At 40.0% G+C, this 23943-nt stretch overlaps 1 protein-coding gene across 14 annotated transcripts in view; it reads left to right on the top strand.

Annotated features, from left to right (window-relative positions):
- Positions 1 to 23943, top strand: part of NTNG1 (netrin G1) — a 310561-nt gene that overhangs the window by 221301 nt on the left and 65317 nt on the right. For all 14 annotated transcript variants that reach the window (XM_070608051.1, XM_070608041.1, XM_070608044.1 and 11 more), the window contains exons 4-5: positions 5243 to 5415; positions 17558 to 17584. In XM_070608051.1, the coding sequence (XP_070464152.1) occupies positions 5243 to 5415; positions 17558 to 17584 (200 nt within the window). The remainder of the gene's footprint in view (positions 1 to 5242; positions 5416 to 17557; positions 17585 to 23943) is intronic.

The raw sequence follows: 23943 nt of genomic DNA, 5'->3' as shown, positions 1-23943 counted from the left end.
AAGTCAATTAGCTCTATCTGCAGTGTCTTGGTGTGAGTTCCGTGTGTGTAAACAGAATCAATGAACAGGCTTAGCTCTCCAGGACATCAGATATTTGACTGCTAGCAAAACCTGTTAGTCTCCACTCGTACAGTTCCTCCCCCACCTAATGTGATGGTGGACGTGGGAGCTGGATGGCCATGGAAATGGATAATGAATCTGTCAGAGACAAGTGGATGTCACAGAAATCTGCCCTCCACCCCATCACAAGGCCAGGGGTCATAACATGAGGAATTGAGAGCAATCTCCCAGCATTGTGAAATCCATTTTTTTCCGTTGGAGGAAAAGCCACTCTGGCAGGGGCTCTAAATAAAGGATTTTAGCGTCTGATTGGAATGGAGTGACGAGAATAAACTGAGCTGTGGAAAATGAAAGGGAGTCATTTCCAAATACAGGCCAGTGTCGTGGTGCCTCAGCGTCCACTTTCGCATGCTCAGCCCTGGCACAGAATTGTGACAATGACTGAGGAAAGACAGCCCGGAAGCTGAGCTCGGTCAGCAGATTTACTGTTGGAGAAGTTATAGTTTTAGCCAGTGCCCAAGCAACGCTCTGCCAAACTTCAGCTGAACTAGGGTGTTCATCCTTGCATGAGAAGTTGAAGCTAAAAGATGCACATTCCAGAATAACTACGCTACACAAATGCTTTGTTTTTTCTCTCCTCTAAGCTGTGTTCTTCTGGGTCTTTCAGGCGTTTTTTTAGGATAGCTCTTGTGTTAATTTCAGGCATTTGGCAAATCCTCTGGAGTTTAAATTAAATTAAATTAGCTTTACAAGTTCTACCAATTTTATAGAGTTTCCTTTGCCTATTACAAGATTAGTTATGAAAACCAATGATGAGGGCATGTGGTAGTTTCCAGCACACATCGTGGAGTGTTTAGTAATGCCTATTAATTCTCTATTTTTAGTCAGTTATGCTGGGCATAGTAAAACAGGCACATGAAGTTTCTGCTTTCAAGGCGTTTACCTGTTTTTTAGTCATTTGTTTATTGGTCAAATATTTTTTAAGCACTTATTATGTGCCAAGCACTTTGACACGTGCTAGAGATGTTACAATAAGTTAGGTAAACATGACCACTGCTCCCAGGGGCTCCCACAACAGTGAGGACAACAGAAGTATAAGCAGTCACAATACATTCTACGTCTATAGCACTGATAGTGCGCACTTATCATGTGACTGGCCTTTTCTAGTGTCAGAGGAGCACACGGGAAGGGCATTCTGGGCATTCAGAGAAGCCTTCAGATAGCTGATCAGCAGATGTCCTTTGAATGTCAACGAGGAACCAGACACTGAGATTTCCAAGCTGACCCTTAAATGGTAAGAATTTTGCAGATAAAAGAAGTGGAGGTACGTGGGGCTGGCCCCGTGGCCGAGTGGTTAAGTTCACGCGCTCCGCTGCAGGCAGCCCAGTGTTTCGTTAGTTCGAATCCTGGGCGCGGACATGGCACTGCTCATCAGACCACGCTGAGGCAGCGTCCCACATGCCACGACTAGAAGAACCCACAGCGAAGAATACACAACTATGTATCGGGGGGCTTTGGGGAGAAAAAGGAAAAAATAAAATCTTTAAAAAAAAAAAAAAAAGAAGTGGAGGTACGAGAGTAGAATGTTCTAGGCAGAAGGAACTGCTTATAGGATTGCCTGAAGGCAAAGTTTGAGGAACTAAGTGTAGAATTGGTAGTGGTGCAGATGAGGCTGGAGAAGGGACAAGACATAGATTTCAAAGGGACTTGTAGGCCATGGTATAGAGCTTGGACTCTATTCTGCACATAATGGGAAATCTTTCAATGGTTCTAAGCCAGGCAGGCCCAAATAATTTATGTAAATGATTGTTTTGAGATTGGGCTAGAGAGCACTGTGAATGGAGACGATCAGGTGTGTTTAGAAGCCATTGTAATAAACCAGATCAAAGATGATGATGATCTCCACTAGGGCAGTAGGCGTGACTAAAGTAATCAAGGAGGAGGGATCTCCGAACTTGGTGAGGGACTGAGTGATGACAAATTAGGTGTGATAGGAAGGGAAGAGGGAAGAGTTATTCTTGACCAACTGACTGGAAGGTGATGGAATTTGCTGAGACAGAAAACACAGAAGGAGAAGTATGTGAGGGAGAGAAGCCAAGGAGTTCCGTTTTGGATATGTTGAGTTTCATATTGCCAGGGGAAATCTCCATGATGGAGACACAGATCCAGGACTTATCAACATGTTGGTCAGACAATCTTCACCTGGTGGTAATGGAGGGAGCGGGTACTATGGATCCCAACAGGTAACAGAGAATCTCTGAACCTCCTAAAATGTTTGAGCTTATTTTGCGTATGTTTATTTTCTCTGGGCAAAAAACATGATGCGAATTGGATTTAAAAGGCCTATAACTCAAAGGCACCTAAGGACCACAGAGGAAACTGAAAGGACAACCTGGCTCAGAGTACCCAAGGAGAGTCGCTTAGGCTGACTACACTGGCCAGAAGCCAAAGAACAGTACATGAAGAGAACACACAGCAGAAGAGGGTTCTGAAATCAAGCTTGAGAATCCAGTGAAGAGAGTGTGTTAGCAGAAAGAGAGTGGTCCACAGAGTCAAATCCCCTTAGGGGTCAAATAAGGCAAGACAAAGTAGCCATTGGATTTTCGACAAGGAGGTCATGGGTGATCTTGGCAAAAGAGGCTGTGGTTAGTTGGAAACAGCGAGGAGTGGTTGATGAGAAAACAGAGACGGCATGTATAAAAACTTCAAGATAAGAGAAGGAAGTGTTAAACAGGTAGCTGGCAAGAAGATGAGGGTACAAGGTAGATATTTCCCCCCCCCCTTAAGATAGTAGAGATTTATTCAGCAAGTAAAAATTTTAAAAGCCCGAAGAGTGTTAACTAACAACCAACCAAACCCAACACAGAAGCATTTAAAGAAATCAGAATTGTAGAGCTCAGGGTGTCTACAGTGGTCAGGACACATTTCGGAGAAGAGTTATGAATTGAGTTGAGCCTTGAATGATTAATAAGCTTTTTGACAGATGAGGAGGAGCCATTAATTGGAAGAAATCTGAGAAAAATAAATACTAAACATTCATCTATTCTTCTTTTACCTCCTTTTGTTATTCAAAGAATATTTCTCAGTGAATATAGTCTTTAGAATGGAAATTGCCTGAAACTCAGAGTGACTACAAGTATGAAAGTATTAAGAGTTACAAGATATATAATCCAGTTTACAATCACTACTTGCATCCTTGGTCTTCACACATGAAACCAGCATCTTCTTTGGGGTCACATTGTTCATTTCCTCATTTGGAATTTTTAACACCAGATAAAGGGTGTTAAGTCAGTGTAAACTGGGGCTTCTGTCACTTAGGTTCAAACATCTTCCATATATAAACACACCCCTAAATAAAGGTGCTAATGTTGGGAAAGGAGAAAGATCCTTTCATAAGCAACTTAGCATAAGTAACTCCTTGCATATAGGAGATTGTTATAAGACCCAGCTCATAAATTAAACACTGTCTATTTCAATTAAGTGAGTTATGTTTTCTCCTATCTTTTTAAGAGATTGTACAAGTGTTAATTTTTAAAGATTCTGTTTATCTAAGTTGAATGTGTATTGTTTAAATAGTAGCTTTGCAGCTTATTACAATTTATAACTATATAGAGGGCAGAGTGTATCTACAAGTATTACAAAGTGTGGTAGACCCCTGAGGAAGCTGAGGCTTTGCCTTACCCAGGGAGGCTTGAGGGGTGCATTGTTTTAGGGGCTAAACCTTTTAGTTAGAAGAGAGTCCAGCAGCTCTCAGTAATAGTCTTAGCCATCCCTCTGCTTCCTCGCCATAAGTATGGGTCAGTGTTCCAAGCAGATCACTGATGCACAAAAGGGAAACTCAGATGTTGCTTATAGACATTACAGAAACCAACATCAATTGTTAAAGAAACTTATTTTCCTACCTAAGAAAGAGTATTGTTACTTTCCCCAATTCATGACATCTACCACAAAAGAAAACAAATGTAAAACACCACAATATTTCTTTGTTTTTGTGAAACTTGGCTTTCTATTTTTTTGTCCTAGTTCCTGGAAGAGGCCAGGTTCATTTAGAAACACACACATGCACACACGCACGTGCACCCACACATCCATATAACATTTTCGTGTTCTGACTCTGACAGACCTTGGTCCTTTATTCCCCAGCCTGGGAGACTGGGTTCTCTCCTTTGAGTGGACACATCTCTTCCCACATACGTTGTTCTGACCTCTGGTCATGGTCATTCTTTCAACCTAGCTTTTACTTTTCCAAAGGATGCAGCCCGTGCTTGATGTGTTACAATTTGTAAGCTGCTGCCTCAACAACTATCACATTGGTCTTTTCAATTTTACAATCCAAGACTTCAGATATAGGAATGTATTTTTGTGGAAATTGCATATTCCATTGTTGCCTCTCAGGCATCACATCTTTATTCATGGGCACCAAAGGCCTTTGCTAATGACTTCAAACCCCTGCCACACACAGGTTTTTATTTTCTAGCATTCTACGCATCTTTTATCTGAGTCATTTGACCCATTTTTGAGAGACCTTTGGGATCACCTTTTGTGCCGTGAGTGGGAAGTCTGAAGACTACTTGGGTTGGTTAGACGACTTGGTGGAAAAAGTCTCCCGATCTAAGGAAATGTCATTTCAGAGCTTAGAATGAGAATGCCTGTTTATAACCTCTTGGGATCTATAAGAATAAGTCTGAATAGCCTACTGTCTTAAAAGTTATCTTTCTTTTTAAGCAAATAAGAATTTTCCTTCTGATTTAAGGGAAAACAGAAGATAACATTGTTCATGGAACCCAAAATGGAATTGTCCCAGATTTGATAATATCACAGAAAGACCTATCACTAGTGGCAATATTTTGGATATCTGTTGGGAAACCCTTAATTTCAGAGTACACTTGTCTCGTGGGAGCTTCAGGTACCCCACTGAGTTGACTGACTAGTATTAGGATTCCTCAGTGTGGTGTGAGAACAGGCTGCATGGTAACCACCCCCACCACCCATCCTCCCAAGAGCCCGTGTTGAAAAGATTCTGAGGGCGGGGCCTGCAAATCTCAGTTTCCCAAGAGCCTCTGTGTAGCACTGAAGCACTGCAGAGTGTGAGCCACAACCCAGAGAGATAGATGGAGTAAAGCCTCAATGATCACTGAGACCAACTTGACTTACAACGAACTCTTGTCTCTCCTCTGCCTAGGTGCAAGTGTAATCTCCATGCCACTGTGTGTGTGTATGACAACAGCAAATTGACCTGTGAATGTGAGCACAACACTACAGGTCCAGACTGTGGGAAATGCAAGAAGAATTATCAGGGCCGACCTTGGAGTCCAGGCTCGTATCTCCCCATCCCCAAAGGCACTGCAAATACCTGTGAGTAACTGCTCGGTAACACCATATTTTGTGCACGATGAGCTGATAGTTCCTCTTAATTTCACTTGCATTTGTGCTTTTACTCCTCTTACCTGTTGTATTACCATTCCTCTTCAAAAATGCAGCTAAAGCTTTAGTCCCTATTTTACCACTTACAAGCACATTTTAGCACTTAGGTCATCTGTTAAATTCAGTCTTCCAAAATTCACATCAAATGTGGTAGGAAATGACAGGAGAAATTTTTTCTAAGTGGATGAAACAGGAGGTGCCTTTTTTCCTGCCCCAAATTAATTTCCTATAAAAGGCATTTAAAACTCCCAATTCTAACTTAATTTTAACCATAAACAATTTCCAGAAATTCTCTAAATGTTTACAATCTCATTTCCCATACTGGGTAACCTGAGAGATGCTTTGTCCAGAATATGCTTCCATCTCCAACCTCCACTACAGCCTAACTTTGCCCAGTGAAAGGACTGGCTTTTTCCAATTTCCAGCAGTTGAGGTCATGCCTGGCATGGATCCTGTCAGTACAGGCCTTTAGATAATGAGCATGACTGTAGGCCTGAGGGTACCACATTAAGAAAAGGGATATTTGTGTGTGTATGGAAAGAGCACAGGCATTATCCGTGTTTGCAAACCATGAGAGATGCCCCATTAACACTCATGTGTGCGTCTCACTGATCTCTCTGAACATCCATAGGAAAACATGCTCTGACACGCTCAAGGAGAGAAGCAATTACTTCCAGAATAAACTGCCCGATTCCATGGATGGACCCATTAGCCACTTGCAAAAGCGCAAGGTTTGTCCTCTTTCAAAAGCAGAAAAAGGTTGAGGGTAGACCCATTCAAGTGAGGAGCAACGGAAGCAGCAGGATGTCGAGCAGTGGGAGAACGAGAACTTGAGAAGCCACTGGCTCCGTGCAAGGCTAAGAATGTTATCAGGCACTTCAGAGCAGCAGCTGTGAGAAGCCAAAACCTAAAAACTAATATCACAAGAACCAGGAGCTTATCAAGTTAAATGTAAGAGTAATGGACTGACTAACAAGCCATGAAGTGTAGGGGCATGAAATTATGATAAAGTTTCTATGAAGAAGAAAAAAAAATCATCCTTCAAAAGGATAAAAAAAAAATCCTTCTTTGTAAGGATACTCAGTTTCTGTGTTAAAGAAAAAACTGACAGTCTAACTCCTAAAATTAATACATTAAAGCTCTGTAGAGCAGAAACGTTGGTTTTTCAAGGCAATTTTGTTAATGGAGTCTCTATGGCCTTTCTTCGATTGTTGGGGGTCATAGACACATCATTTCAGAAGGAATCTCATGAGGTTATTTGTTGCGATACCCTGTGACTGGCTACCTAAGAATCCCTGTCACCAGAGTTGTCAAATTTAGTTTAAAGGTTTCCCAAAATTAAAATTTCATTTTCAGCGTCTGCTCCTTCTTTAGTGGGACAGGATGGAAGAGAGCGAAGTTCGCAAACACCTGCTGGCATTCTGGCTCATCCACAGGGCTTGTCATGCCTACCAGAAAGGAGGCTCGCTGGACTGCTGTTGATGGCTCTGGCTTCTATTCTAACATGGCCCTGTTCTTATTCTACCCATGACTGTGCTTCCAAGTCTTGTTTATTTCAAGACATTTTCACTGGGAAGACCTTGTGATGCCAGCCGAACTTTTTCACTGAAATGGATTTTTAGTTATATTCTCTGTAGAAACGACTCATAAACCCCGAGCCTTTTGCATATTGTAGATCACTCCTGGGCCAAAGGAATGTACCTCTTTCAGTTTTCCTTGTAGGTTCCATTGTCTATCCATGCTTTAGTGTTTTACTGCCTTCTCTAGACTTTTAGACTTTTCCACATCTCTGTTAAAATAGGAAAGTGATTGGGGCTGGCCCCGTGGCTGAGTGGTTAAGTTCGCGCGCTCCGCTGCAGGCGGCCCAGTGTTTCGTTAGTTCGAATCCTGGGCGCGGACATGGCACTGCTCATCAGACCACACTGAGGCAGCGTCTCACATGCCACAACTAGAAGAACCCACAACGAAGAATACACAACTATGTACCGGGGAGCTTTGGGGAGAAAAAGGAAAAAATAAAATCTTTAAAAAAAAAAAAAATAGGAAAGTGATTGGGGCCAGCCTGGTGGCGTAGTGGTTAAGTTCATGCGCTCTGCTTCGGTGGACGGAGGTTCACTGGTTCCACTCCAGGGCACAGACCTACACATAGCTCATCAAGCCATGCTGTGGCAGTGTCCCGTATACAAAATGGAGGAAGATTGGCACAGATGTTAGCTCAGGGACATTCTCCTTCAAGCAAAAAGAGGAAGATTGGCAACAGATGTTAGCTTAGGGACAATCTCCCTCACCAAAAAAAATAGGAAAGTGACAGATGGACACAATGGCCAAGGAGGTTCAATTCAATGTTTTAGTCCTCAGTATGGCAGAAATTAAACAAACAGTTTTAGAGGTTATCTGCAATGGTCCAGTCTTGCAATGGAAAGACCCCTTAAACTAAATCTCTGACACACCATGCTGTGCTTTAAAACATCCAAGGATGAAAGTAAGCAATTTGGTGGTTTAGTGCACGGCTTCCAGGATCAAATGCCAGGTCATCCATTCAGTCTCTAAGTGACTTTGAATAAGTTAAGTAACCTCTCCAACACTCAGTTTCCTGTCTGTAACGTGAGGATAGTAACAGTTTTTAGCTCATAGGGATTTTGAGAGAACTGAATAAGCTAATGCATGTGATGTGTTTAGCATAACACCTGTCACAAAATAAGTGTTCAAAAATAATTTTATTTTTAGGCTTTTTTTTCTTAAGGCAGACTTGTCCATTATTGGACACTTTTGATTATTATAAAAGTAATTTCTTAATATTAAGTGTCTCCTGATTTCAACCATTTTTTTCTTTTTAAGTGGTAAAAGGTCTATATTGACCCCAGTTTCTTTTCTTCTCCAGGTTATCATCATCAACTCCATTTTTCATGTGATAAATTTTCCATGTCTCTTACCTGATTGCTTGCTCTGGAATTTCTCTTAATTTTTTCGTGTGGAAATTCAAGCCAAGCACAGGACTTCCAGCACTGTTAGCATTTTCATTTCATATTGGCGTTTTCTTACACACATGCGCACACACACTCATGCATGACTCTAGCTGGTGCATTACAAGTCAGTTATTTAAGAGGGACACTTAGGATATGCTGTATGCTAACACAAGATGACAAAACCTAAGAAGTAAAAAAGGAATGGCTGCAGCCCCTGATCCCTCAGCATCAATTTCTCCCTGGCCTATAAATGCCACCTGTATTAAATATTCTTTGGATTTAGCAGAATCTCAAGCAGCCAAGATAATTTTTGAATCAGAAGGTCAGTTCCAGCCCACTCTTAGCAAAAGAACTAAGAGACCTTCATTAAACCAGGAAATTATAAGATCCGCCTTCAAAGACCTCAGCCCATCACTCAGAGGTACCCTAAACTGGGACGTTGCTGGGAATCATATGGCTTTGGAAGTCCTGAATTCTGGAGCAACTCAAAGGCTACTTTTGTATGGAGCATGTAGAACCAGGAGAGAAGAATACAGAGCCCCAACACTCTAAAATAGCCACCCCAATCTGTGAGACACATCACATTTCCCTATGCTTTTCGCTACAGTAGACTTGACAGAGGCAGAAGTAATAACTCTTATGATGATATTTTTATTCATCATGCTTTTTTTTTTTTTTTTAAAGATTTTATTTTTTTTTCCTTTTTCTCCCCAAAGCCCCCCGGTACATAGTTGTGTATTCTTCGCTGTGGGTTCTTCTAGTTGTGGCATGTGAGACGCTGCCTCAGCGTGGTCTGATGAGCAGTGCCATGTCCGCGCCCAGGATTCGAACCAACGAAACACTGGGCCACCTGCAGCAGAGCGCGTGAACTTAACCACTCGGCCACGGGGCCAGCCCCTCATCATGCTTTTTATTCACGACCCAGGGGGGTTTTTTGGTCCTTTAAAGCCATATATATATATCTATTAAGTAACACCTCTTTAAATTCTGATCCCTGTGAACTAGCACAGAATATTTTTCTACAAATAGATGCTGAAAACTTAGTAATCAACCTTTAGGACCTGTAACTCCATCTACATCTACACTTCTGCTCCCCTAACTGTGCTCTATGACCCTTAGAGGAATTCCATGGCCAAATAAGTTTGGAAAATGTTTTACACTATACTGACTCTTAGAGAGTCTTGTTACCTTATTTCAAACATTTGAAAATCCTGTAGTAAAGTAACCTATTTTATCTTGTGTTTCCCAAACTTAATTGTTCATGGAACACTTAATAACTTTCTATAAAACACTCTTGGGGACATGCTGCTCTAACCAATTTCTTCACCCTAGTGACAGAAATTTCATGGAGACAGATAGAAAGCCCAGCTAGTTCAGCCATATTCAATCTTTCACTTTCGTCTTACGTACATGGTCTAATATTCTTCAAAGAAAGAAAATTAAATTGATCTGACGTTGCCATTATTTGTTTGTTCAGAAATCCAGCTTGAATTGTTGCACAATATGTAGGTCTCCTCTGAGTGATGAAAAGTAATTTGATGATTGTTCTATTATTTTCTCTGGTATTAAGTTTGCATTGACCAATTTATATATCCCCAGGTCTACACATGTGTGTCATTATCCAGACAATTTCCTAAATGCTTTAACATGCATTAGTTCATTCTTAACTCACAACAATCTTATAAGGTAGATGCTACTCTTTTCATTTTACTGATGTGGAATCTTATGACTACTGATGGAAAGCATCTTGTTTAAGTTTTACACAGCTGGAAAGGGTAGGAAGGAGGATATGAGCCCAGGTATATCTTGACTCCAAGGACTGCACATTGTACTAGATGCTTCTTAGGTTAAAGTTCAGTGACTTCCTCTGTCCTTCAATGGGGTTTAGGCTCCATTTTGACATTTGTTTGGACAAGTCAGTCTTCTCTAAATTTGCTCTCTCCTGCTTGTCTTCCTAGATCTCTTTGCTACTTCTTTGCCTTCAAACATTCCCCTTCTGCCCTTGCTTTAAATTTTCATGCTCCCCACCCCTGCCTCTTCTCAGTCGACAGTTTTTTCCTTGGCATTCCAATTTATTCCTGTGGTTTTAGTTCTTCGTATTATTGGTTTAATAGTAATCAACCAACTCTAGCCTGAATCTTTCTAATAAATCCAGACTGATTTCTCCAGCTGTCCGTAAAGATCTCAAAGTCAACATGCTAGATACTGAATTTATTCCTTTCCCCAAAATCACCTTTGTCTTCACTCTCTATTGAAATTCTGCTCATTTTTCAAGATTGCCCGTCAATGCCTACTCCTCAGTGCAGTCTACCTAGAATCTCTCATGCAAAATCAATTGCTCTTTCTCTCTAGATTCTTGATAATGTGTGTAGACTTACAATTGGTTGACTATCTGTAACAAAAATAATAATAATAATAATAACAATAGCTACTATTTATTAAGCTAACCATAGCTTTTATGTTTTGTGAAGTGCTTTGTGTGCTTTATTGCATTAAGTCCTCACAATATCCCTGTGGGGTATATACTATTTTTATGCCCATTTTACAGATTAGGAAACATAGGCTCATAAAGGTTAATAAGTAAGTTGCCCCAAGTTCCCACAAAAAATGTGTGACAGAGCAAGATTTAAACTCAGGTCTAGCTGACTTCAGGAGCTAAAATTTAAGCAATTCTTAGCAATTTAAGAAAGGAACCATATTTTATTCTTGGCCTTTATAAATTTTTGTGGAATTAATTTTTTGATGAATGAATAAGTAAGCCTAAATAATCCTGTAATGCGCATGTAAGTCATTGGCCTCAGATTGATCTTCCCAAGTCTCCTGGATTAAATGGCTTTCACAGCACAGCAGCTCTAACACAAGAGCCTCTGGTCTCCTATAGGAAGAGGCCAGCTGAGATCTTGGAGGAAATATGATAAGAAAAAGACTCACTTTTTTTCCATGGGTGCTCATGGCGCATCCAGCCATCTAAAGATGGCACAATGGCAGGCTGGTTTTCACAGGCCTCCCCAAGTAGCTTTCATGGCCTCGGTGACTTGACCATCATCAGGCTCTGACCACCAGCCTTTCAAGCTCAGAACCCTGATTCTATCAGCCCAATAAGGAGGATCTTCCTTTCAGTGCCTTATGTATATGAACCAAGCTGTAGACCCCATAAATGAAATCAGAGTATCAAGTTATTCATGTACAACCACCAGTCCACAGTTTCTTGTCTGAAGCTCATGGGACCAATATGATTTAGAATTCAGAATTTTTAGGATTTTAAAAGGTAATACAGTGAACATATATCATATACAATACCCACAGCAGAATATCATGTGGCACCACCTCATCAAAGATTTTAATATTTCTGCAGCAAACCTATGAATATTCTCACCAAATGGGTAAGGGAAGACCTCGTATTCCTTCCAAGCCAGGTTTTCCCACCAAATTATTTCAAATCACATTAGGTTGTGCTGCAGGTAAATGTTGGGGGGAAAAAAACATTCAGTTTTCAGTGTCTTTTTTATTTGAGCATTGGAGATAAGAGATTGGAGCCTGCAAAAAATTGAGAGATAGTATAGAGAAGGTGTTAAAGGCTCAAACTCTGGAACCTGGACTTCCAGTTCAAATCTCAGTTTCCTTCCCAATGACTGAGATGACCTTGGGCAAGCTCTTTGTGTCTGCGTTTCCCTCATCTGTAAAATAACCCTAAGCATTGACCTCATAGGATTGTCATAAAAATTAAATTAATTAATACAAGTAAGGCATTTAGAACTGTGGCAGGCACATAGCACAAAGTGAAGTTAGCTGCTATTTTCATTATAATTTCACTGAGATCTAGCATGTGGACCCATCCCAGCCTTATCAGCAAATTGTTCCGTTGGAGATAGCAGCCGTATAGGGGGATATCTTGTGTCCAAACGCCAGTTTATTCATTCACAATACGACATAACTGTTGCGGTGTTCAAAATATTCAAGTCCTTAAGACCAGTGTATTCTCTCCCCTGTAATTAAGTCTCCTTGCAGAGCCAGATAATAATCAGAAAGTTGCTTTGTGAGCACGGGATCAGGAAATTTAAATGACTCGGATGCTAATAACATCCGGCTGAAACATCCTGACACATCCATCCTGTCACAGGGTCAGCCTCCCTAATGCCACCAGAACACTGAAGATCTGAAAGCTTACAGGTTACCCCTCCCTCTTCCTGACAAAGCTAGGACAGCACTGCCACCGTATGCCTCAGGATCTTCCTCTTTCTGGGCTTCTACCTTCCAATTTGCCATTCTTCCATTCTTCAGATAATGTAAATACGCTAAGTCAAGTTAATGTCACCTCTGTCAACTCTGTCACGTACACTCAGGTCCCAGAGCCCTTCTGTTGCTGTAGATGACTTTAGCTATCTCTGCGTGGCTCGTTTATATGCTGATTTCACAGTGTGATTCTGTGAAGGCAATCTTACTTCCTTCACTTCCAAGTTCCTGGGAGACGACTCACTCACCGTACCTCCCTCCTATCAACAGCAGTTTGGACCAGGGGCCAGGACTGTGAGGATGTTGGAAGTAATTCTTCTGGAATGCAAATGAGGCTGAAGAAGGTTTTCTTACTCATCACCTACCTCTCTTTCAACTGGGCTTTTTGGATTCAGAGCCTCAAATGGCTGCAGCCTGACTAGAAGAACTAGTCACCTACTTGATTGGTTCTTTTCAAACCGTCTATCACGATAGTGGTAAAACTTCCTATCAGTTTGAAGCACTTCAAATCCTTGTCTCTTCTGCTTCCCTCTTCATGAAAAGCTACTGAACTTTCCATTGATTCTCAAAAGGAGTTACAGCTTTAGCACTGCATTAGTCTGCTTTGGAAGATCAGTGTTTATTTTCGAGATCTCCGTCATGCTGACTTCCTTAAGCCTAACTATGTCCCCCTTAGCCTTTTTCTTGATGGTAGGATTAGTAAAATTGAGGGAAAAAAAGAAGAAGAAGAAAATAACACATTACGTAATTCTACTAGGTTCTCATCCCCCTAATTGCAGCAAAATTCCTTTAAAACAAACATTAAAATAAGTATTTGAGTGGGGAGGGCTGGTTGAGGAGGGAGTAACTGCACAAGTGCCTACAAGCTGAGCCCCTTCTTCTTCTGATACACGGAGCCCTTGGGCTTACTCAACGTGTATGTGTGTCTCCAACTGAAGGGGCATTTCTATTCCAGAAGAAGCAACAGCACTAAAACCGTATATCATGTACTGCAGAACCTTCGCTTAAAGCTCATGCATGCCTGTGCCTCATTTCCTCAGTGCAAGTTTAGCAAGGTCTCAGTAGACAGGGATTAGGAATTACGTGCTAAAAAGAGGCCAACCTGGACAAGGCGCTTGCTTCTCTTTGTGCCTTCAATTTCCTCTTCTGTAAAATGGAAGGGCTGAATAAGATTATTTCTTAACTCTCAGCTCTCAATTTTTTATTACTATTTCTGAATTAGTTTATCTGGTTATCTTCCTTCCTTTCTATCTACTCATCCTCTATTTATCTTTCCTAAGTATTTTTGAGGTTGTTTCCAAGGTGGATTTAAACTAATGAAGCTTATATTTCAGAGTCCCTCACTCAACTCTTTCTAAATTAAAAAAAAAAAATCTATTTCATAGCTAGTCTTATATTTTAATGTTGATATTCTAGCTCTTAAAGAGAGCTCTCAGATTTGTGTATGTTTTAGGCCCAAGAAAATCTGCATTTGCCCCTGGGTGGCTTAGGAAAAAAGACAAATACAAATAAGAGTATCTAGATAGGAATCTAAAAGGAAGATGTGAAAAAAAGAATAGAAAAAAATGAGCCAAACATTAAATGTTTACCCAGTTGAGCATCACGCTGAACTCTGAGCCTCTGCATTTCCTGGAAGGCAAAGTGGTGAGAGGCATCTGTATATCTTATAGCTCTCACTACCAGAATGGAGGAAATATTCAAAGAGAACAGAAATGTTTATTAATACTGAATTCTGAGAAATGTCTAAGTGGAACATTTTATAGGCGACAAGATCATCTTATGACCAAAAGTGATGTTTTCTCTATGATAGAAACCTTCTTGGAAACAGGGGATAAAGTTTTCCTCAAATATACATGGAGCAACTCTTCTGTACTGGGCATTGTCCAGGGTAGATACTAAAGAGACAGAAGGGACAAGACATGGTGCTTGTCCCCTTAGAACTCTCAGACAAACACACGAACAATCATAAAAATAAGTTGCTAAGTTGCTCGTGGAGGCCTGGACAAAGAGGTGTGCCATCACAAAGAAGAGAGTGGCTAATTCGCATGAGGGAAATGGAGAGGGAAGGGAAGAAATAACTTCTGCACTCAACTTTAAAGGTAAAAATATTCTTTACAAAATAGTTGTCACTTCACAGGGAATTTTTAAAAACTGCCAACATGTGCCCAGACAATTTTCCTGAACATAATCTGACTCTCATTCCTGGGGCTTTTGGGCACTGTCCCTGTTGTTAAATGGAATTGCATTCATTGGAATTGGATTCGTTTCTTACAGACTCGAGAGAAACCTGTCTTTCATGAAATGAATTGTTACCTTCCTGTCTTACTTCCTTAAGCATTTGAGAGATTTCTCATGACTTACTCATAGCCTTTTTAATGGACATAATGGGTTTATTAAATTCTTTACTTGTCTGTAGAGAACCAAATGCAAGGTGTTTGGAAATTGCAATAAGAAACATTAGGAAAAAAATAACAAATGAAAATGGACATCCTTTGGTGTTCAGATATTTTCAACCTCAAAAATGTTTATTCCAATGAGCAGTTTAAAAATCTTTTCTAAGCAATTCCTATTTTACAGCAATGGAATAGAAAGTGACTCACCTGGCAGAACCTCAAAAAATTGTAAGCCACAAAATGAGGGAGAGCCTAAATTTTAAGCATCCAAATGTTAGGTAAAAGAAAATATCTTCATGAGGAAAATGGGATCTCATAATGGCCTTGCTCGGTGAGGTTCGTATAGCTGCAGTGAACGTTTGTCCCTTGTCCTGGCCTCCCCAAAGGAATGGAAACATTTCTGCATCTTTCTAAAGTAGTCAGCTGCAGCAAGTACCGCACCAAAAAGTCTTGCAAGTTTGCTCTCCACTGTGTCTGGCCAAACACCCTGAGAACTTCGCCTTGTATTATGCATGGCCCTCTAATTCCCTGGAAGTTTGAAAACAGATGAAAAGTCTCTTCCTGCCTCCTAACTTCCATTCTCTTTGACGGGTTCCCAAAGGCAAGCAGTTCCTTGCAGTGGAGCAGGATTTTCCAGCGTGGGGAAATTTGGAGCTCCTGTAATTGATACTAAAATTATGATGCTGCCATTGTACCTCCCTCAACAGGGGACTTTCAAAGGAAAAAAAATAATAAAGATTCAGTACCAAGTCACTCTCACGCCATGGCAAAGGTGGTCTTCTGAAGTGTCAGGTCAGGAATTCAGCAGTCCTTTGTGGAAATCGCGTTCGGCTTGAAATTCAGTTCACAGGACAGAGTTAAAACATGGAAATGGAAATTTAGGTTTCCAGTTTTGGTTGATCAGTGATCAGTGATTAAGCTGAAGCACCATAAACTCTGTGCATTTAAAATTAAGAGGTTTTGAATGTATCTAATAACTGCAAATAAGATTTCATTCCTTCCAAGGTTTTTTAAAAATCATGGTAAGCTTTAATTCCTCCTCCGCTCCCTATTAAGAAATGGGGAAATAGCTCTTGGTTTGAAAGCATATAAAGCTAGAAATCTCTGAGTAAGCTGCAACAATTAGTTAAAATAAGCAGAGGTCAGTTGTTCAAAGATAAACACTAAAATAGAAGTTTAATGATTCCTACATTTACCACCTGTTAGTCCACTTCAACGATGTGGAGAATAAGTCTGAGCAGCTCATTAACAGCTATCATTTATTGTCTATGTACCATGTGTTAGACGTTTTTATGGATTCTCTCATTCAATCCTCACAGTAGCCTGAAGTGGTAGAAATTATTGGCCCCTTTTCAGATGAGGAAACAGGCATAAAGAGGTTGGAAACTTACCTGAAGTCGCCCCACTAGCCAGTTGCAAAGCAGGACTCTTACTCAATTCTGGCGGATTCCCATCCCATGCTCTCACCCACACCACTACCCATGGAGCAGAGGAGTAAATATAAATCTCTGACTTTTAATTAGCAATATCTATCATGCTGTTGCTTGCTTGATGAACCAACCGTATCAATAATAGTAATCATAGCAAAGACAGATATAGCACATACTACCAGCCAAGCAATGCTTTGAGCGTGTTACATATATTAATTTGTGTAATCCTTGCAACAACCCTCAGAGGTAGAAAACTGAGCCACTGAGAGCATAAGCAGCTTGCCCCAAGGTCACACTGTCTGGATACCCAGGCATCCTGGCTCCCTGATCGTGGCTAAGAGTTTTCATCTGAGTACAGGCTAAATTCCTGTCCATATTTATACCAAGTCAAGTTGCATTCTAAAATGGTTCCACCACCTTAGCACAATTTGTAAATTAAAATAGAATCTGAAAAATCAATGAAGTCCATGATCAATATGAACAACCTGGTGTATTCTTTAATTATTCTGCTCAATTAAGTTTCTATTAGAGTTTAATCCACATGTCTGACGAGTAAAAGAGGACTAAAAGTGATAGTTATGTGAAATTAATCAAATAAAGTGCCAAATGACTCTCAACAGCTAACACATGCATCTCATAGCATATTTAAAGAGATCTATTTCATATGTGGATCCACTCGTACAGGTCCACACAGTGTATATTTGGCACTCGGTGCCCAGAACATAAGACTAAGTTAGTATCTATTTTGAACCACTTACAAATGTTAATTAACCTCATAGGCAAGCAGAAAATGATTGATGTTATGAAGCTGTCTTGAACCAGCTGTTGAAGTGCAGCATTCATTTCCCAACTCTGATGAGTTCAGGAGTTCTAGAATGAAAGCAAAATGGTTTCGATGGGTGGATATATAGTTTGGTTTTTTTCTGTGCTTGTTTCTTTGTGATCTGAATGTTATCAAGTGTTAAGTTTCTCAGGTTTTTGTATTAAGTTAAAGATGTCATGTACTGATAAATGTCTAACAGCTCTTCTTTATTGTTTTCTTTCTCTCCAGGTATCCCCAGTATTTCCAGTATTGGTAGTAAGTAAAACAACCACCAAACTAAGTCTAGGCTAGCTTTGCTCTGTTGTTCAGCTCCTCAGATCTATTTTCCCAGTGTCCATTTCTGATGTTAGAGAGTATTTTCTTGGTGAATTGAATTGTTGTGTTTGCTCTCTGCACAGATACAGTAGTTATCTGTGTATAACTCCTCTGTGGATATGGCAGTGCCACAGCTTTCCTGTCTACTTTTGATCACTGAAGGCTATCTTTACAGAGGTGCAATTACTTAGGTAACCATAGCTCATTTAGCAAAAATATAAACAGTCCTATTTACCTATACTTAGAAAGCAACAAACAAATTGATCTCTCTCCCTAGGACTGGATATGGATTTCTACCATAATTTAGAAAAGCAGAGAATGAATGCCAATGAATGCTTTAGACATATTCATTAGAACTCAAGGAAAACGCCATGAAACCAGGGGGAGGGAATTTTATTAATGCATTCAACTTTAGTCTGTGTGAAGGCCTGAAAGAGACAGGTTTGTGATCATTCATCTTTCCGAAGAAATGAAGGTAAAAAATATTCAATATGTTCATTTCTCCCTCCTAAAATACAGTGATCCATGTTTTCCTGACTACTTAGGTTTAAGTTTAATAGGGAAGGGGCATAAAAAGTAGATGTAGAATTTAGGAGTCAGGCTACTAGAAATCCCTGCAAGAAAGCTTTTAGTAGAAATAGAAGCAATTGGAAGAGAAATCCGTCTTCAGCCCTCTGTGGAATACTTCTCCAGGACTATGGCAAAGAGCATTCTCCCAGCTATCATGGGAGAACCAGACCATAGCTCCCTCTTTACATGTAAAACAATGACACTCCAACACCAAGCCTGAAGTGCCCCATAAGTTTTCAGAGCAGAATCTCACATATTTTTATATATTACACCCTTTCTCTCTGATGGCTAAAACCTTTGCACAGCTGCTGAATAAGTGATTCAAAATAAAGTACTGAGGAAGCCGAGATTATGCACTGTAGGTGAAGAGAAGAATTTTCACTGTGGTCTCATCCCTCACCAGCTTCGCCATAGGCACTGTGCCACGCAGGACGATCTCAGCGTAAACTGCAGCCGTTGAAGCATTGCAATACCAACATCCATCTAAAAAGTAATACTCTGATGATTTGCATAGAACAACTTCCTGCTTCTTATAAATGCACAATCAGGTCCTTCGATTTATAAATCAACCCAGTTTACTTAAGCTTGTGAACAGACCCAAACATGGATTTGTTAAGCACTAGATGTCTTAAATGCCATGAAAATTGGCTTCTTAAGTAGAAGTAGTATTCACATACATTTAGAAACCAGCCTGATGCTACAGCATCCTGTCTGTAATCTTGTTGAAAAGGCCTCAGTGCTACAAACTTGCAAATGAAAACCTTCAGCTCTAATAGTCTAATTTTTCTGCTTTACTATCTCCCTTGGCGTTTGCCTAACTGTATGTATACCCCACAATGTGCTCCTTTCAGGCCTTGACAATCGCATTTCACATGCATTTTAGAGCAAAAGGGAGGTAAATGGAAGCAAGCTGAGACGGATTATTGAGGCTGCTATGGTGATCTGGCCTGTCAAAAGTTTCAGAAATGGATGGATGGAAAGTAGCTCTTTGGCGTTGGGATGTGTTTCTGTTTGGAGTGTCAGTCGTGTGTTGCATGGACTCTCTGACTGTACTGCCCACTTGACATCTCATTCGACCGCCTCCACCACATACCCCATCTCTGAGCATCAGCAGATGTTGACCTTTTATGCACTGAATCGGGAAATTCCAGTTTTGTTTTGCTTTGTTATATTTTGAATTCAGTGGTGACCTGAAAGGATGCATTGTTGTGCCTTTGGAAAATGTACTAACCTTTATTATCAGGAAGGTAGGAAAATTTAACTCCTATTACCTAATACTTAACCAAACCCTCTAACAAATAAAGCAGTAGTTTGTACCCCACCTTCATTACACCTTTGGCTGTTCTGCTTGGAGTGCAATAGGTCTTTCCTCGGATTTCTCCAGCAAACAGGATGATGTAAGAGCTTCCAGGGGACATCCAACATCACACATGACTAGCTTGCCTATTGCCTGGCTTTAAGGTCAAGAGACAGGATAAAACCATCAAACATGACTGTATCTTCTAGGCTGCTTTCACGGCATTTGCACGTTCCTTCTTTGTGGGCTCATAAGGTGCTCGTTGTGTGCACTAGTGGATTCCTTTCCTCTCCAAAGGGCAAGAATTCACACGTACATGACTCACTACCTGTTCTAGAGGGCACAGGAATGGGGTTTCCAACGTACGAGCCAAAGAAGAGGGAGCTGCTTGGATCTGTAACTAAGCTGAAGTGTTTGCCAGGGCTTTTCCCTTTATCCCAAAGAATGAATCAATGAACATAATTCCACCAGGTATATAGGAAGATGCTGTTATAACAGATGTAAGACCCACGAGACTCCCATCATCAAAGTGTATGTCAAGGAAAATGAATGATGTATATTATCGATGTAAATTATTGATGTATGTAACCATAAGTTCACATACATACGCTATATACACAGTGACTAAAGATTTTGGAGCCCTAGTCGATTTCAGTATAGATCTCAAACTGTCAACGCCTGTATTGAGGTTCAAATGCATGGACAGAGTGATCATCCTTTCCGATCATCTGCTAAAAATGTTTTTGAAACAAATTTCCCATTAAGGTCATTTCTACCTGCTGTTGTCCGTTTATTAGCAAATAGGTTTCCCAGTCATCCCAAAGGTACTTGACTTAACACTCAGTCATTTTGGTGTGCTTTGGCCATGGCTGAAAAAATACTGATGATATCGTCAGCAATTAATGAATCCCAAAATAGATCTGTAGCCATTTGAGCCTTATGATCTCTGTTTTTACTTTATCTAATGTGGTAGTAATTCATTCAGGTTTCATTTTTTTTTAATAAAATGTATTACAAGTAAACAGTCACAATTTTATCCAAGTGAACATTTGTTGATGCTGATGATCCAAATTAGTAGTTGCTTTGGTTGTGGGTGTTTTTGTTATAGTGATAAACTAATCATTACCTTCTAACATATATTATCTGATCCTTACTCCTGAAAAGCAAATGATTTCACTAATTATGTTAAACAGTGTATTATAAAGAATGTAATTAGAACAGCAAGAATTGGCCTAATGTGTAAATAGCTTTGTGTGGATGATTTTTCACTTAAAAAAACAGATGACGGATGAGTCAGAGGTTAAAGGCAGACCATCCACTGAAATGAAAGATCACATCAAGAAGGTCCATTTCAAAAAACTTGCAATGTTTAAATAAATAGAAAATTTCCTAGAATAGCAACAAAAGAAAAGAGGGATGTAAACATTTTGTGAACTTAACTATATATTACTTCCTTAAATTACTTTCAAGTGACTGATCCGATGGTATAGGAAGCATAGAAGATTGGTGGAGGTGTTTGGCTGTCCCTCCTTTCCAACTTAATTCAATTTGAAACAATAGCTCACTTAAGGGAAATATCCTATTCTCCTCTTTTCTCTTCTAATGAGCACTGCCTTCATCACAGAGTTAAAAATTCATCTCTAATTTTATTTAATTGGCAAGACTATTAAACAAGGGAAGTGCTACCTGCAGGGATCCATCAGCCTGTTGAGAAAGCCCAGAGATGTTTTCATACTTGAAAATATTTGATGCCAGTTGGAGATCTTGTAAAAGTTGTTTTCCATACAGCATCCAAATATTTTTGTTCAGTACAGATTTACTGTAGAAACCTGGATCGTGAGGAAAATAACAAGGTTAATCATTTCTCCACCCAAGGGTTATTAGTAATCGTGTTCATGCTATCCAGAGAGCTGCAGTGTTTGTTTGTTTTTCCCTTTGCTTTAATACTCCTAAATCCCCCAAATAAAAGTTTCATTTGAATTGCCCTTTAACTAATTAGGTTTTATATAATGAGGGAAAAAAATGATCAGGCTGGTGTAGCTGTATGGCAAATTGCATGGTGTGCTACATTAATTTTGAACTGTTTGCTGATGTTCCAGAAGGAAAGCTAAGGTCCCAGGTGAAATGCCTTCGGGACGTTGTTATATCATGTACCCAGTATCCTCATCACAGATCCATTTCATATTTGTGTTAACTAGCATTTCACATTCATGAAACCCTTGTGTTTATCCTAAAATTGAATGAACATTAGGACATAGCTGCTTCTTTAATCCTGAAGAATAAATCAAATAGTCCAGTGAAGGAGGGGGAAATCTCCCTTACCTAGAAGAAAAGAAATCCAAGAAGTTTAGCAATCTTTGTTAACAACAATTGCCCACCTTGAGCAAATTGACTTTTTTCATGTATTAACCTCTTCTCAGGTGAATTTAGAATATCAAGCCACTTTTTAGGTCTCAGCTGATGTCTGTACCTTTGCTGTCATCTCTATGTGGTGGCTTCTTGAAATTCTCGGCTTAAACAAAGATTTGCCATCATATCTGGAAGATCCGATGATGAATCTTGAAACATGTGAACTCCCGCACTAATAGTGTGGGTATCACCGAAGTCTTCTTGGAGTATCAATAGGGGGATGGCCAACTAACTGCTCCACTTCCCGGGGACTGTTAGACAGAGTTTCTGCAAGGAATTGGAGGGAGGTGTTCCCACAGGTCTACAGAATTCCATTTTACAAATGGTGAATCTGAAGCCCAGAGTTGCCGAGTAACTCGCCCAAGGTAACACTGCCAGGAAACCTGTCTGACTCCCAAAGCAAACACTCATAACATTATACCAACTGGAAGAGGTTAGAAAGAAGAATTCTCAATTTATTGACTCCTACCCCAGACTCTTTCCAATTCACTGCACTGCCCCTTAGACCTATTGATCCCTGAATTGACTCATTTCTGTGCAGGAAACTTTAGTGTCCTGGAGAAAAACGGAAGTTCATTTTCTAGTACCTCACTGTGTTGTGAACAAAAGTTACAAGCATCATGTTTGAGGAAAGGGGATCGGAGACTGTGAAGCTCCCGCGCGTTAAAATAAGGCCTTCCTCTAGCACCCGGCATCCTCCGGATGCTGAGAAAGAGGGATGTATAGATGTCAAATACATTACAGAACATGGGACCATTTGTGAAATTAGCTATTCAAATTGTGAAACATGCTTGTACATGTTCTGTGACAGTAAAAATCCTAATTTTTTTCTTTATTGAGATAGTCGCTTATAGCCAGATAAAGTTCTGTGTGCCATCTCAAGGACAGACTAACCACGATCACATTAAACTGTATCTTCTCCACCAGTTTAATGATGCTGTATGTCTGAGAGTAGGCAGCTCTCTGTGAAGATGGTAAGATTACCTCCACGGCCCGAGGGATTCTTTCTGGAGAGCTGTTGGGTTTTCTATAGATTCTTTTCTAGGCACCATTAGTGTTGTTTCCAGATCCCCTGAGGAATAACAGCAATAACTGTATAAACCAAAAGGGACCCTATGACTTTGTCTCCACCTGATATTTTCTTCGGACACTCCTGGAATAAGGATGTTTAATGAAGGCTCACTAACGTCCTCTCAGCAGTGGCTTTTCACGTCCATGGTGGCACCCTGTTACCCGCCATATTTTAGAACCAAAAAATTATGTAAAAATTACTGTTTTTAGGAAATTTAAAGAGCACTCATCCAATATCATCATTTTACAAATAAGGCAACTGAGGCTTAAATGAATTATCTGTGCCATCTGGATATTGGTCAAGGCAGGATTCCAGCTCAATGTTCAATTTCCAAACTAGCACTCTTTACATTCTGCCATGATGTTAGAATTTGCCTTCTCACTTAATTAAATTGCTAAAGTGTGAAATACTACATAGTAGACTATTCTAGAAAAAAAAAAAGATGGGAAAGTGTAGTCACAATTTACTCTGCTTTTAAAGGGTGTCCACAAAGTGAGTTGAAAGCTGCCTACGATTCATGCAAAGTGAATGCCGCGTATGATGGAAGACAACTTAATATTCTAAAACAACCCTACCTCTAGAGCTTTCTCCAGGCAAATAAAATGTTTTTAGCCTTTTGCTTAAAGCTTGCTTTTCAATTTGATACCCTATGGCATCAGCAACAGACGGTCAAGGTTAGCAATTCTAGCACAGTTCTCTCCAACTTGGAGTGCAGAGTTTTCCTTGGGGCACAGAAAAAAAACTTTCTTCCAAATCCTCATTTGTTGATGAGAATGTCAGGTTTTCTGATTCATGAAAATGAATTTCAAGTGCCACAACAAATTGTCACATATCAGTTTTCTGAGTTCTCTTCTTAACGAAAAAAAAATTCAGATAAGATACAAAATTGATTCATAGTCTAAACTACTACATTTCTAATCTTAAAGAAACCTGGAAATTAACATCTTTAAA

Source organism: Equus przewalskii, unplaced genomic scaffold (genome assembly GCF_037783145.1).
Source record: "Equus przewalskii isolate Varuska unplaced genomic scaffold, EquPr2 ChrUn-13, whole genome shotgun sequence".
Classification (NCBI taxonomy): domain Eukaryota; kingdom Metazoa; phylum Chordata; class Mammalia; order Perissodactyla; family Equidae; genus Equus; species Equus przewalskii.
This window is presented reverse-complemented; position numbering and strand designations above follow the sequence as displayed.